Source organism: Microtus pennsylvanicus, chromosome 2 (genome assembly GCF_037038515.1).
Source record: "Microtus pennsylvanicus isolate mMicPen1 chromosome 2, mMicPen1.hap1, whole genome shotgun sequence".
NCBI classification, from domain to species: Eukaryota; Metazoa; Chordata; class Mammalia; order Rodentia; family Cricetidae; genus Microtus; species Microtus pennsylvanicus.
The window spans coordinates 31,812,636-31,827,572 of record NC_134580.1 but is presented as its reverse complement, the minus strand read 5'-3'; the positions used below and the strand labels follow the sequence as shown (position 1 = coordinate 31,827,572).

Below are 14,937 nucleotides of genomic sequence, written 5' to 3'. Positions count from 1 at the left end.
GTATAACAATTCTGATTCCTGATCCCTAGAAGTGTCCAAAGAGGTGGTTAGGAAAATCCTGACAGTGCCCGGGAGACTTTTCATTTGGAGTTCTTCAGTCTGAGATCTAAGAAAGCATCACAGCGCAGTAGAGGACAGTGCCTGGGAAGGGGGAAAGACTGAAGAGAGGAAAGAGTGCGGAGAGAGGCAGCAGCTAGGATGGAGCAACTGCAGAGGTCAGGGGGTGTCTGCCCCTGTGCGCAGGGAAAAGCCAAGTAAAGCTTAACATGTAGGACACCATCGTGGTTAGGCTCTCCAAGGGAAGAATCAACTTATCTACTCTCCGGCCTTAGAAAAGAGGGTTGTGTGGGCAAAGAGCCTCTGCTGGCCATGCCAGATCATAAGGAAGAGCAGCCAGGAGCTACAGAAGAATTAGTTCCATGTAGCTGGCAATTTCTACAGTGGGATATTGGGCAAATGCTTTACAACTGTAGGGAGAGTCTGACAGAGCAAGGGAGGGAGGGGCAGGTGGAGGGAAAACCTGTGTGGTGAGGGGGCACACAGGGAGTGTCTAAATAAGCAGAAGGAAGGGACAATTATCACAGATCAGCTCCTTGTCTCTTTTGTTTAAGAAGATGACTAACTCATGACTTCAGAGAACTTACGTCCAGGCTCATTGTATTCAAGTCAAGGCTGGAAGGCAGGAGAATTTGCTCCATGACTAAAGGAAGCCAAAAGCAATCTTCAAGTATCAGACATTTCTAGAACTTGAGGTGATCTCATTATTTGTAAAGCCCTGCCCATCCCACTATACAAGCTCACCTTCGGGACTGAGCCCAGCCCATCCACACTATATATAAGCAGCTGCCCAGAGCACATCACGCTCATCTGCTCAGCTCTGCCCTGTCCCTCTCCACTTCTCAGACTTCTAACTCCAGGAACCATGTCTACCAAAACCACCATCAGAAGTCAAACCAGCCACCGTGGCTTCAGTGCCGGCTCAGCCAGATTGCCTGGGCTGAACCGCTCTGGCTTCAGCAGTGTGTCTGTGTGCCGCTCCCGGGGTAGCGGTGGCTCTGGGGCAGTGTGTGGAGGAGCTGGCTTTGGCAGCAGAAGCCTCTATGGTGTGGGGAGCTCCAAGAGGATCTCCATCGGAGGGGGCAGCTGTGGCATTGGTGGAGGCTATGGCAGCCGAGTTGGAGGAGGCTTTGGCTTTGGAGGAGGAGCCGGCAGTGGCTTTGGCTTCGGCGGTGGAGCCGGCAGTGGCTTTGGTTTCGGTAGTGGAGCTGGCTTTGGTGGTGGCTATGGGGGTTCTGGTTTCCCCGTGTGCCCCCCTGGAGGCATCCAAGAGGTCACCATCAACCAGAGCCTCCTTACCCCTCTGAACCTACAAATCGACCCCACCATCCAGCGGGTGAGGACTGAAGAGCGTGAGCAGATCAAGACCCTCAACAACAAGTTTGCCTCCTTCATCGACAAGGTGAGACGTGGTTGTGTCCAGGGCAGATAAGTGGGTGTAAAATCCGGAGTGAATGCCAAGGACAGCGGTGGAGGGAAGATGCTCAAGGCTTTGCTCAAACACTGCCATTGTCTCTAGGTGACTCTGTCCTGACGTTGTCCCCTCTGTATTTAGACTAGCAGCTGGCAATCAGGGTTAGAGTTCCTCTCCTCCAGAAGGGACCGCATCAGGGTGTCTGATTCCAGTGCACTGAGATAAGCTCAGTCATCACATCATGTCTCTACAGGGCAGTTTGGAGCCATCACGGCCACACTAAACTGTGCCACACTCCAGATAGGCTGCCTGTACCCTGCCTGAGAACCCTGCCTTCCTCAGAGGGATGGTGTTGGGAGCTCTGCTCAGGATTGTGCCTGTAGGCCCAGGGCCAGGGACTACACTGAACGGGTGGAGGTAGACAGTATAAGGCAGGAGTCACACTTGTGAAGGGATCACAGCAGAATGAAATTCAAACTTCTCATACTCGGTGCCTCCAGGTGCGCTTCCTGGAGCAGCAGAACAAAGTCCTGGACACCAAGTGGGCCCTGCTGCAGGAGCAGGGCACCAAGACCGTGAGGCAGAACCTGGAGCCTTTGTTTGAGCAGTACATCAGCAACCTCAGGAGGCAGTTGGACAGCATCACTGGGGAGAGGGGCCGCCTGGATGCAGAGCTGAGGAGCATGCAGGAGACAGTGGAGGACTACAAGAACAAGTGAGTTAAAAAAGGAACACAGTTTGCCAAGTTCATGGTAATGACGACCCAAAACTAGACATGGACTCCAGGAATTAAAATAGTGAAATGAGAAAGTTTAGTCAAACAGCCGTAGACAAACACCATGGAGGGCAATAGGAACCTAGGAAGAAAAAAAATGGAGTAAAACATTCAATCATACAAAATATTCATCAGTGGTGTGATTTGGTTATATTGCCATTATAGAAACGGGGGGGGGGGGTCACAGATTACATTTGAGGCCATCTACCTGCTGACTACAATGAGCGGAACCCTTCCTCTTGTAGATATGAAGACGAAATCAACAAGCGCACAGCAGCAGAGAATGAATTTGTGACCCTAAAGAAGGTGAGCTGACTGAGTTTCTCTGCTGATGGAGAAGAATGGCTTTGCATGTCTGGTTTAGTGGAGAGCATGGTTGCCAGGGAGGCAGAGCAGACATTGCTGTGCAAGAGAAATAACCCAATTCCATGTTGTTGACTCTTTCGTCAGGATGTAGATGCTGCCTACATGAATAAGGTTGAACTGCAAGCTAAGACAGACAGTCTGACAGATGAGATCAACTTCCTGAGAGTTCTCTATGATGCAGTAAGTCACCTCTCTCTCTCTTTCTCAGTCTATCTCTTTGTCCTCCAGCTTCCAATCTGCCCCATTCACTTTATTTCCCCTGTGCACAGCGAGAGTGTGGTGTTGGTAACATCTGTAATCCTTATATCCAAAGCTGATGTTGCCTCTCTGTTCTGTAGGAACTGTCTCAGATGCAAACTCACATCTCAGACACATCTGTGGTCCTCTCCATGGACAACAACCGCAGCCTGGATCTGGACAGCATCATTGCTGAGGTCAAGGCCCAATATGAGGAGATTGCTCAGAGGAGCCGTGCTGAAGCAGAGTCTTGGTACCAGACCAAAGTGAGTATTTAGGGGGAGCCGGATGAAGAAAAACCGGGACCCAATGAATTCCGTAAAATGCTAATTTCCTCAGAGGTTAGAGGTCTACCAAGGAGAAACTGGGATCTCATAAGAGCAAAAGGACCTTGCACTTGCGTTGTACAGTGAAGCCGTAGTCTACCGTCCAAAAGAACCCAGAAGAAGAGGGAAAGTTGCCATAAATGGGGTCTATAGTCCCTGAGCTTGAGCTCTTCTGGGAATATAGGACCTCATGAGGTCTCACAGAACATTTTCATTCCCAAGAGAAGTATGTAGTCCATGCTCTCCCACAGCTTCTCCTGAGGAAAAGTCATTGCACCAAGGGTAGCACAGTCCAGTTAGAAGTGAAATACATTTTTCTTGTAAAAACTCACATAAATTTTCTATTTTCCATTGATCTTCAGTACGAGGAGCTGCAGGTCACAGCAGGCAGACACGGAGACGACCTGCGCAACACCAAGCAGGAGATCGCTGAGATCAACCGCATGATCCAGAGGCTGAGATCTGAGATCGACCACGTCAAGAAGCAGGTAGCACAGACCAAAAGCATCACAGGATGCTGTCTTCATTTTCTGTGCTCCAGCCTCCTGCTCACTGGGAGCGAAGATCTCGGGCTGGCCGGGTGGTGGTGACACATGCCTTTAATCCAGCACTTGGGAAGTAGAGGAATGTAATTCACTGTGAGTTCGAGGCCAGCCTGGTTTACAAGACGTACTTCCAGAACACCTAGGGCTGTTACACAGAAAAACCTTGTCTTAAAAAACAAACAAACAAATGAAGAAACCAAGAAGACCATGGGATCATCCGCTGGAAAGAACCACAATACAAGTTTGTTTTTCTTTCTTTCTCTGCCCAGTGTGCCAACCTTCAGGCTGCCATTGCTGAAGCTGAGCAGCGTGGGGAGAATGCCCTCAAGGATGCCAGGGGCAAGTTGGAAGGGCTGGAAGATGCCCTGCAGAAGGCCAAGCAGGACATGGCCAGGCTGCTGAAGGAGTACCAGGAGCTCATGAATGTCAAGCTGGCCCTTGATGTGGAGATCGCCACCTACAGGAAGCTGCTGGAAGGAGAGGAGTGCAGGTGAGTGCTCCCCCTCCTCCATGATGCCAGGCATGAGCACAGCATGAGGGACCACTTGCTGTGGACACAATGCCTCCCTTCAGGGACCACTCTACCAGGGATTCTCTGTGACCTGTCACCACACTGAGGGTTCACGGGGACTGAGGTCATGGCTCCCTATGTCTCACCTTCTCATCTGCTCTGTTCCTATTCTAGGCTGAATGGTGAAGGCGTTGGACCCGTCAACATCTGTAAGTACACTGCTTGCTGCCTCCCCTTCCCCTGCCTTGTGCCTGACTCTCTGGACAGAGCGGGCTCACAGTGTCCGCTGTCCCCTCTTCCTCTTCACAGCTGTGGTGCAGTCCACCATGTCCAGCGGCTATGGCAGTGCAGGTGGTGCCAGCAGCAGCTTGGGCCTGGGAGGAGGCAGCAGCTACTCCTACAGCAGCAGCCATGGCCTTGGAGGTGGCTTCAGTTCTGGCAGTGGCAGAGGCCTCAGTGGTGGCCTGAGCTCCTCTGGTGGCAGCTCTTCCACCATCAAGTACACCACCACCTCCTCCTCCAGCAGGAAGAGCTACCGGCACTGAAGTCCCTGTCGCCTGAGCTTGTCTGCTCCCCAGAGGCTCTGGCAGAGCCCTGTGCTCGGGTGCTGTCCCTGCTGCCTTCCTCCCTCTGCTCCCCGGCTAGGGCTGAGAAGCTGAGTTCCTGTTGCTCCCCTCTGTCCTCTCCCTCAGGTCCCCATACTCATCTTCTCATTGTCATCCTCTGACCTCACATCACGCATCGTCCACGTTTGGTGCTGCAAGCTGTAGTTAGGTTTCCAGACTCTGCCTCCTGACTCTGTCCCTGAGGCTGCCTGAGAAAGGGTCTCTCTGCCCCTTTCCTTCTGGAAATCGTTGTCTGGGTCCTACTCACCTAAACAGGAGCTTCCAGTGGCCTGAGAAAACCCCAACTTCTATGTTGTGAACCTCCCTGGCAGTAACTGTGATCACACACGTCAATAGTCCTGTGATGTACTGAGTCTGTGCTCATGTGATGTTTCTCTGTTCTTTGCTTTCTTGTAATAAAGCTAAATAAAGCATGTTTATAAAATAATGGCTTCTCCCACGTGTATTTTTGTAATACATTGTTTTCTATAGAGACTCTGCAACTTTGTTAGATAAGACACGCCAGTCATTCTTATTGTTTGTGGATCTCATGTGAGCATAGAGTGTTATTTGAGAAAATCTACTCCTCATGTCTACCTCATCCATTCCTCCTTTATCTCTTCCCAGTTTTTCCTCTTCATCATCTTGTGCTGCCTCTTGCTTTCTTTGTTTTCCCCCAATGAGTTCACTCGGTGTTGCCTGGAGGTGCAGGGTATAGTAGAGTCTAATGGACATGACACCTTTCAGGGGCCACATTCCTATGAAGATTACCCTTTCTAATGATTGTCATCAAAATCCAAAACCTCTCAGCAAGATGTCACTATGAGGAAGCTCTTCCCTGGTCCATGCTAGGCTTTGCACTGGCTCCCTCTCGTGAGAGTTTTCTGCATGTAGTCACAGCTACTGCGATGTGTTGTGTACAAAGGTCCTGCTATGTCCACTTTCACTGCTAATGTTCACTACCCCTGGTTCCTACAATCTTCCCTTCCTGTTCTGCAATGTCCCTGAGCCGTGGCCTGTGTGGAGGTGTGATACATCTGTCCATTTAGAGCTGAACATTTCACGGTCTCTTATCTCTGCCTGATGATCAGTTGTGGTGTCTCTGTTAATCATCATCTACTGTAAAAAGAAGTTTTTCTGATTCATCTTGAAACATACACTAGTAATTGGTATAAAGATGTGAACTTAATGGATATCGTATTACTATGTGCAATTAACAGAATAACTATATTATTTCTTCCCCTGGGGCCTAAGACTAAGGCACCTGGTTTGAGTTCATTTAAGCACCAGGAATGAGTTCTGACTTGTGGATTGGGCCTTAGATGCAATCAGATCGTGGATGGTTATTCTCATAACATTAGTGCCACTATTGCCCCATTGGCCAGCTCAGTCCTTACTGTAACTCACAGGGCTAACAGCAGGTTAAGGCTGTGAATACTTTCCCTTGTGATAGACTTTGTAGTGCTATGAAATCTATCCAGTAGGGACAAAGTTTCTGGATCCATGCAAGCTCGATTCTCCAGTGCTTTAGATTCTGTGTGGTTATCTTCACATAGTATTACCATCAAGTTCTGCAGGATAGCCAAGAGCAAAGTTATTTGCCTATAATATTTCAGAAGGCACACTGACCTACAGCTCAAAAGAAATAAGCCATACCTTGCACTAGTAATTTTATTTGATACCCTGTAAAGTTGGAGTGATACATTGTCTCTCTGTTATAGAGTACACCGTTTAACTCCTTTTATAAGTGCATATGGATGTATTTCGGGTGGCTTTAACAATAGAAGGCTTCAATATGGCATATTCAAGATCTTTACCCTTGGTTGTCTCTTCCCATAATACTCCTGTTTTACCCTCACATCCTCTGCCCCCTTTAACCCTTCCTCTTCCATTACTCTTCTTTCCCAATCCATTCGACCTTTATTATGTCCCTCCTTCGCTTGAAGCCCTTCTGTGACTCCTTTTTGTCTTTCTGCATTTTATGCCAACTCTAATTTAAATATCCACATCTAAAGATTCATCTCTGGGAGAGGAATATGTTGCAGTTGTCTTTTTGGGTCTGGATTACCTCATAAAAAGGATCTCTAGAAAGTCCTCTGTGTCAAAATGTTTATTTAGATTATACTACAAAAAAATTTAAAAATCACAAAACACCAAGTTTCACACAAGGAAAAATCAATATTCAGGATCCCTGAAACACTCTGAAAGAAATAGAGTCACCAAGACACATGCTTCAAAGGAGAAGTCTACTGCAACTTAGAAACATCTGTGGGAAGAGTCAGGGCTTAAAGGACAGGATTTATCCTCAAGGGATACAAGGATGAAGAACGTGGGATCTTGCAAGTAAGGTGACAGGATCCTGACAAGTTTGGCCAACAGGAAATCCAATCCAAGAAAAGTAGAAAACAGCCCAGGGCTCCAACCCTGGCTTTCCAGGCAGGAGCAGCCAAACTCAAAAGCACAAAGGAAGCCAGGTAGCCATGGAAAAACTGACTGGCAGATTTAAACAAAGGAGAAGCCGATGGTTCTCACAAGCCTTAACCCATCAAGGGATCCAGTGTAAGAGTCACTCCTCTGCATGCCCGGCTGGCTTTGAAGAAATCCACTTTGCCAGCTGTACTAGCTGGTTCTGTGTGTCAACTTGACACAAGCTAGAGTCATCAGAGAAGAAAGAGCCTCAGTTGAGAAAATGCCTCCATGAGCCTCAGTTGAGAAGATGCCTCTATGAGATCAGCGGTCAGGCATTTTCTTATTTAGTGATTTATGGGAGAGGACCCAGCCCATCCCTGGGCTACTGGTCCTGGTTTGCATAAAAGACAGATTGAAGAAGTCATGAGCAGCAAGGCAGTACAGACCCCTCCTCTACTCTGCATCAGCTCCTGCCTCCAGGATCCTTCCCTGTTTTGTTTCTGTTCAGACTTCTTTAGTGATGAACAACAATCTGGAAGTGTAACCTGGATAAACCTTTTCCTCCCCTCTTGTCTTTTTGTCATGGTGTTTCATTGTAGCAATAGAAACCACTCCCACATCTCAGAGTGCCAGAGCTGGGCATCATTTTAAGATGGCAGCTCAGTTATTAATTCAGTTACTGTGGATACCTGAAAGCAAGGGACCTAGAAACAGTCTCCACTAGGAGGGGGCAATGAGAGGCATTTTTGGAGAGGAGGAGACTTAGTCAGGGACCCAAGGAGAAATGCAAGTGTTGGGTACTTTTGTTTTGAAGGGTGTGGTCGTCAGTGGTTTCTTTCCCACCGTGAGAAAGCAGACCTGTCACCTGAGGATTTGCAGAGCCCAAAGCCAACACCCTGCACAAGAACGTCAGGAACAAAGAGAAGGTCAAGGCGATACTACAAGCAGATAGCAAGAAAGAAAAAATGAATGAGCATGACCACACTGCTCAGACACATTCAACAGACCAAACATACACATCCGTGGAAAGCAGGAGGGAGCTGAGCTAAAAACTGAAGGCACAGACAACTATGCAATGACATTTTAGCAAAACACCCTAAATATAAGACAAAATATTGATATCCAAACACAGGAGACATTTAGAATCCCAAATAAATATGCTCAGAAATGAAAATTTCCAAGTCATTTTCTAGTTTAATTGTCATGGCTATAGAACAAAGGAACAATATTAAAAGCTGTGGAGGAAAATCACTAACTCATACTAGCAAACTCATTAGAATGATGTCTAAAATCCAACAAAGCGTGGAATCATAATGTGCACACCCACCACCATACAGACTCACACATGTGCTTTATGTACATATGTGCATACTCAAATTTTGTATGCACGTATAAGCTGTTTAATATATGCATATATATGTTTTTTGAAGTATGTTCTCAATGTATCCCAGGCTGAGCTGGCAATTGATATGTAACAGAATGTCTTTGACAGGATTCTGATCCTCCTGCCTCCACTTCCGGGGTGCTGGAGTTACAGATTGTGTAGCATGGCGCCTGTCTAGAATGTCACATTGAAACCCCTAGAAATAAACAGCTGCCAACGGAAGTCCTTCTTCCCAGAAAGGTTAGCTTTCACGACTGGTGGAGGATTACAGGCACTCTAAGACAAACACATCCTGAAGCAGGTCAGAGCCCTTAGGCCAACATCCAGGAGGATACGTAAAGGAATTGAACACAAAGAGAATAAGACAATCACCAACACAAGAGCTCAGAAAACAATGAACATCATGAAAGGAAACATGAGCACATGAGAAAAAGGAAAAGGATCAAACATGTTCAGGAAGTCAGTAGACCCTAAAAATGAACAAAGAGTTTCAAAGAAGAAAAAATAAGATTGAGTCAGTCAGCAAAGGAACAGCAAATATTGGAATCAGTAACCGCGAATCAATAATGACCCTGATTATAAATCGTCCGAATGCTCCATTTATTTTTAAAAAGAGTAATTGGTTTGAAAACCAGGGTTTAGAGAAATGATGGCTCAGTCACTAAAAATGTATTCTGCTCTTTCAGACCGGAAGTTCTGGTCCCAGCACTCAGTGACCCCTGACCCTACCAGCTCTGCACTCACATCCACAGACCTCCCGCGTGCGTGTATTTCATTAAAAGGAATATTCCAGGGAGTTGCAACCCACCCTAGCAAAAATGCTGTCATCTAGAAAGTGAACACCAGCAGTGCCAGTGAGAACAACAGGGAAGAGGGGCCCTGCAGTCTGGCTGGCAGCGCCTCTGCTGTGGACCTCAGTGTGGCTGTTCCTCAGAAACCTGACAATGGGCCGAGCATATGATCCAGGCATACACAGTCAGCATATCAGAGACACCTGCACATTCATGTATATTTTGAATTATACATATAGGCAAGGTATGGACTCAGTCTAGATGTCCATCAGCTGATGAACAGATGAACTGTGGGTGTTGGGGTGTAGTTAACCACGAGGAAATAAATTACAACATTTGATAAGAGAACAGATGGAACTAGAGAGCTTTATGGGAAGTGAAGTAAACCAGACACAGAAAGACAATTATTCCATGCTTTCTTACATACGTGTAATACATGTATACATTCATACATGCCCATAAATGCACGTGAGCATGCATGCATGTGTGTGTATGAGACAGACACAGAGATATCAGTTCCCAATACCTAGAAACACATTTTGCCTCAAGCCACTGGGAGCCACACCTAGCAGGATCCCAGAAGAATTCCTTAACAGGTTAGACACAGTCACCACACCCTCCTAAGAGGCAGAGAAGGCAGAAACCAAGGAGCAAACAGCCACTCAACAAAGGCAAGACCTAGCATTATCATCATCCCAAACCAAGATGCCTAATGACAGCCCCAAAATGCAGTCAACATCAGCCATGACAATATGTCTCCACTAGAGCCCAGGAATCCTACCAGAGTAAGCCCTGAGAATTGAAACATGGCTTAGGCACAAGGCAGAGACCTTAAACAGCCTTTGTGGATATGACAGAAGTCAAAGGGGGAATGACTCAACCCTTGAAGAAACCTATGGAGATACAAACACAAGGAGAAGGAGATCAATAAAACAGCTCAAGACCTGAAAGGGGAAAGAGAATCAACAAAGGAAACCCAAGTTGAGGAAACCTGAGAATAAAAAATTTTGGAAATCAGACAGTAACCTCAGAGGCAAGCCTCACCAACAAAATACAAAGACGGAAGAGAGAATCTCAGGCATTGAAGACTTGAGAGAAAAAATGGAAAATATTTAGAATCCTGGTATGGTTCGTTCAGGAAACATATGACGCTATGTAAAGACCAAATCTATGAGAGGTAGGAACAGAGGAAGGAGAAGAAAGTCAGGTCAAAGGCACAGAAATCATTTCAAAAATTTGTAAATATAGGACAGTGAGCCTATAATTCGCTATCCTAGAGAAGCTAAATAAGAAGATGAACCCAAAGAAAAACATATAGTTATCCCCCTGGATATTGGAAGTAGTCAAGATTGCTGGGCAAAAATTTGGGAACTGGGGGGTGGGGTGGGATGGGGGAAAGGGGAGATGGGGAGAGAAAAGTGAGAAGGGGAGTTTAGGGAGAACTTGGGGGAATGGGATGGTTGGGATAATGGAAGGTTGGATACGGGAGCAGGGAAGTATATATCTTAATTAAGGGAGCCATTTTAGGGTTGGCAAGAGCCTTGACTCTAGAGGGGTTCCCAGGGGTTTAAAGAGATGTACCCAGCTAGGTCCTTGGGCAGCTGAGGAGAGAGAGCCTGAAATGGCCCGATCCTATAGCCATACTAACGAATATCTTGCATATCACCATAGAACCTTCATCTGGCGATGGATGGAGATAGAGACAGAGACACACATTGGAGCAATGGACTGAGCTCCCAAGGTCCAAATGAGGAGCAGAAGGAGGGAGAACATGAGCAAGGAAGTCAAGACCACAAGGGGGGCACCCACCCACTGAGACGGTGGGACTGATCTATTAGGATATCACCAAGGCCAGCTGGACTGGGACTGAAAAATGCATGGGATAAAACCGGACTCACTGAATATGGTGGACAATGAGGGTTGCTGAGAAGCCAAGGACAATGGCACTGAGTTTTGACCCTACTGCATATACTGGCTTTGTGGGATCCTAGCTTGTTTGGATGCTCACTTTCCTAGACCTGGATGGTGGGGGAAGACCATGGATTGCCCACAGGGCAGGGAACCCTGACTGCTCTTTGGACTGGAGAGGGAGGGGGAGGGGAGTGGGGTGTGCGGGGTGGGGGGAGGGGGAGGAAAAAGGGAGGCGGGGAGGAGGCAGAAATTTTTAATTAAAAAAAATTTAATAAAAAAAATTTGTAGAAAAAAATATCACTAACCTGAAGAAGGAGATGCCTACCACAAGAAGAATACAAAACAGTAAACAGAATAGATCAGAAAGGAAATTACTCTCAGCATATAATAATCAAAACACTAAACATACAAAACAAGGAAAGAATATTGAAAGCTGCGAGGGAATAAGAGCAAGCAACATGTAAGGGCAGATTTACGAGAATCACACCCGACTTCTCGATGGAGACTGTAAGAGGCAGAAGGGCCTGAACAGATTTCTACACCCCTAAGAGACCACAGCCCAGGCTAACATACCCAGCAAGACTTCCAATCACAACAAATGGACAAAGTAAGGTACTTCATGATAAAACCAAATTGAAGCAATACCTATCAACAAATCAAGCCCTACAGAAGGCACTAGAAGGCAAACTCCAATATAAAGAGTTTAACTACATCCCCAAAAAATCACAGGGAATAATCTTAAGCCGGCAAATCAAAAGAGGGGAGACACACAAACACACACACACACACTCACACACACACACATCCCACACCACAAGTAACACACACAGCCAAATAACATGAATCAAAACCTCACTACCCATGGATAGCTCTCAACATCAAATCCCCAATAAAGGACACTGAATAAATGCAGAAACAGGCTCCATCCTTCGGCTGCATCAGAGAAACACACTTTAACATGGAGGACAGACGTCACCTCAGGGTACAGAGGTGGAAAAAAGTATTCTTATTAAATGGACACAAAAAACAAGCTAATGTAGCCATTTTAATGTATTGCAAAACAGGTTTTAAACCAAGACAAGTCAGAAGAGATAAGGAAGGCTGCAACATATTCATTAAAGGAAAAGTCCACCGGAGGACGTTGCAATTCTTTTCCCAAAAGTACCACATTTTATTCCACTTGTGTGTGAATGCCCAGGTTAGGACAATTCACAGGATGGAAAATGGGTAGTTTACATGCATGGGAAACAAAGGGCATCTAGGAGAAACTTCTAACCAGTTTGAGGCTTTTTTTGGAAATCATAGAAATATCCTGTGATTAGATACAAGTTTGTCATTTAACAACACCCTATACTCTTTACAGAGGAGAATTCTATTCTATGTGTACACTAATTTATGCTACTAAAAGCCACTAAATGTCTAGCTAGAGGACAAGACCATCTGATAAGCTCACCCTCAGAACCTCATATAAAGTCTGAGTCATAACCAGAATATTGAATTCGTGAGGTTGTGAGTGAGGAACGGTTGTCGTAAAATGTCAATGGTTTGTAGTACCTCATACCACCATTTGTGAAAAGATCTCCTTGGTGAACACAGAGGTGTCGTGACTCAACTCTGGGCACATGACTAAGTACAGACATAAGGAAAGGGCTGGTCTGAGCCTACCTGTTTCCATTTGGGGCAGCCCCTAAAGTAAAGTAGGTGACTGGGCTTGATTCAGGTTACAACAAGACAGAACCTGCAGGCATTGCTATTGTTTTGTGTATCTGGACAATTTGGACATGGCCAGCCCATACCAGCCCATAAGAAGGGATGGTAAGTATCATAATTCCTCAGTATGAGGCTTGATATTCTGAGGTGGTTGCTATGAATATCTATGACACCATCTGGAAACGTTCTAAATTCTATTTTTTTGTTGTTGTTATTTTGAGACAAGGTTTCTAAGTGTAACCGTCTTGGCTGTCCTGGATCTCATTTTTAGACCACGCTGGCCTCGAACTAACAGAGATTCACCTGCCTCGGCCTCACAAGTGCCGGAATTAAGGGCATGTGCCACCACTGTCTGGATCAGATTCTCATAATCTCTTAAATAATCACACGCACTTGGCTGAGTTCGAGGGTCCCTGCTGGGGCAAGGACAAACGTCATGGCACCTTGTGTATTCATTTCAAAATTAGCCCCAGTGAACTGTTTGCCTGTTGATCTTGAACAAAGATCAAGATTGTTGCTAAGAACGATGAATCCAAGGGGCTGGAGAGATGGCTCAGTGGGTAAGAATGATGGACAGAGAGGAGCCACTCGGGTTGCCTCACAGGCAGTTTTCTTTCCCAAATAATGGCTGTGCGGGTCTCTGATCCAACGAGAGGCAAAACACTAAGAACATTAACTGGCTAAGGTTAGGCCAGATGAGTGTGACATTCCCCGTTACATGTTCTTTCTCACTTTGTGAGAGGCATCCCCCTCTTTTCTTTCCTATTTTTCGAATCTTTAATTCTTACAGAAATAGCTTCTGTCAAGGACAGGACATTTCTTAACATCTATGTACCAAATACAGGGTACCCAGGTTTGTAAAAGAAACACTACTATAGCTGAAATCTCATATTGACCCTCACACATTGGTAGTAGGGGACTTCAGTACTCTACTCTGGCCAAAACACAGGCAAAACCTACTAGAGAAATGGTAGTTAAGAGAGTTATAAACCAAATGGGCCTAATATATTTACAGTTCAGTTCACCAAGACACAAAAAATACCCTTTTCCTCAGCACCTCATAGAATTTTTTCCAAAGCTGACTTAGACAGACAAATCAAGTCCCAACAGATACAAGAAAACTGAAATAACCCTCTGCATCCTATCTGACAACCATGGATTAAAACTAGTTAACAACAACACCAAAACAAAACAAAAATAAAATAAAATAAAAACAGGAAGCTTACAAACTCATTGGACACTGAAAAACTCACAAATGAACTAAAAAGGAGTTAAGGAAGGAATTAAAGATTTCTAGAACCGAAAGAAACTGAATACAGACCGTAATAAATACGTGAGACAAAGGAAGGGCAGTTCAGAGAGGAAAGTCCGTAGCACTAAGCGCCTACATAAGACATTACAGGGATCATAACAGTGAGTATGAAAATTCTAGGAGAAAAAGAAGAAACTGCACAACAAACGGCAAGGCCACAGTTACCCTGATACCCAAAGCACACACACAAAAAAAAATACCGCGCAAGAATAAAGAGAACTAATGACCAATTTCCCTGATGAACATAGATGCAAAAGTTCTCATGAAGTACTTGTAAATCAAATTGAAAAGTACATCAAAAACATCATCCATCATGATCAAGTAGGCTTTATCACAGACAGCAGAGCTGGTTCAACTTATGTAAATGGAAAAATTAAATCTAACAGATAAACAAACTGAAATACAAAAGTTACATGATCACATCATTAGAGGCAGAGAAGACATTTGACACAATCTGACACCCCTTCAAAATAAAAGTCCTGGAGATTTAATGAACACAGGAAACACACCTGAACATAATAAAAGCAGTTTACATCAGGCTCATAGGCAACATCTACTTAAACGGAGAGAAAACCAAAGCATTT

General features: G+C 45.5%; 1 protein-coding gene across 1 annotated transcript; it reads left to right on the top strand.

Annotated features, from left to right (window-relative positions):
- The first annotated feature begins 922 nt into the window (after positions 1-922).
- Krt6a (keratin 6A) lies at positions 923-4,776 on the top strand. Its single transcript, XM_075963580.1, has 9 exons — positions 923-1,459; positions 1,972-2,186; positions 2,492-2,552; positions 2,697-2,792; positions 2,951-3,115; positions 3,538-3,663; positions 3,990-4,210; positions 4,406-4,440; positions 4,541-4,776. Exons 1-9 carry the CDS (start codon positions 923-925, stop codon positions 4,774-4,776), a joined length of 1,692 nt encoding a protein of 563 aa, XP_075819695.1.
- The last annotated feature ends 10,161 nt before the right edge of the window (positions 4,777-14,937 follow it).

What these genes read in the sequence shown, in the direction of transcription:
- Krt6a (XM_075963580.1), top strand. Translation starts at nt 923, where the DNA reads ATGTCTACCAAAACCACCATCAGAAGTCAAACCAGCCACCGTGGCTTC. An exon ending in GTGGAGGACTACAAGAACAA is followed by an intron (nt 2,187 to 2,491) that starts GTGAGTTAAAAA and finishes TTCCTCTTGTAG; the next exon opens with ATATGAAGACGAAATCAACA. An exon ending in TCGACCACGTCAAGAAGCAG is followed by an intron (nt 3,664 to 3,989) that starts GTAGCACAGACC and finishes TTCTCTGCCCAG; the next exon opens with TGTGCCAACCTTCAGGCTGC.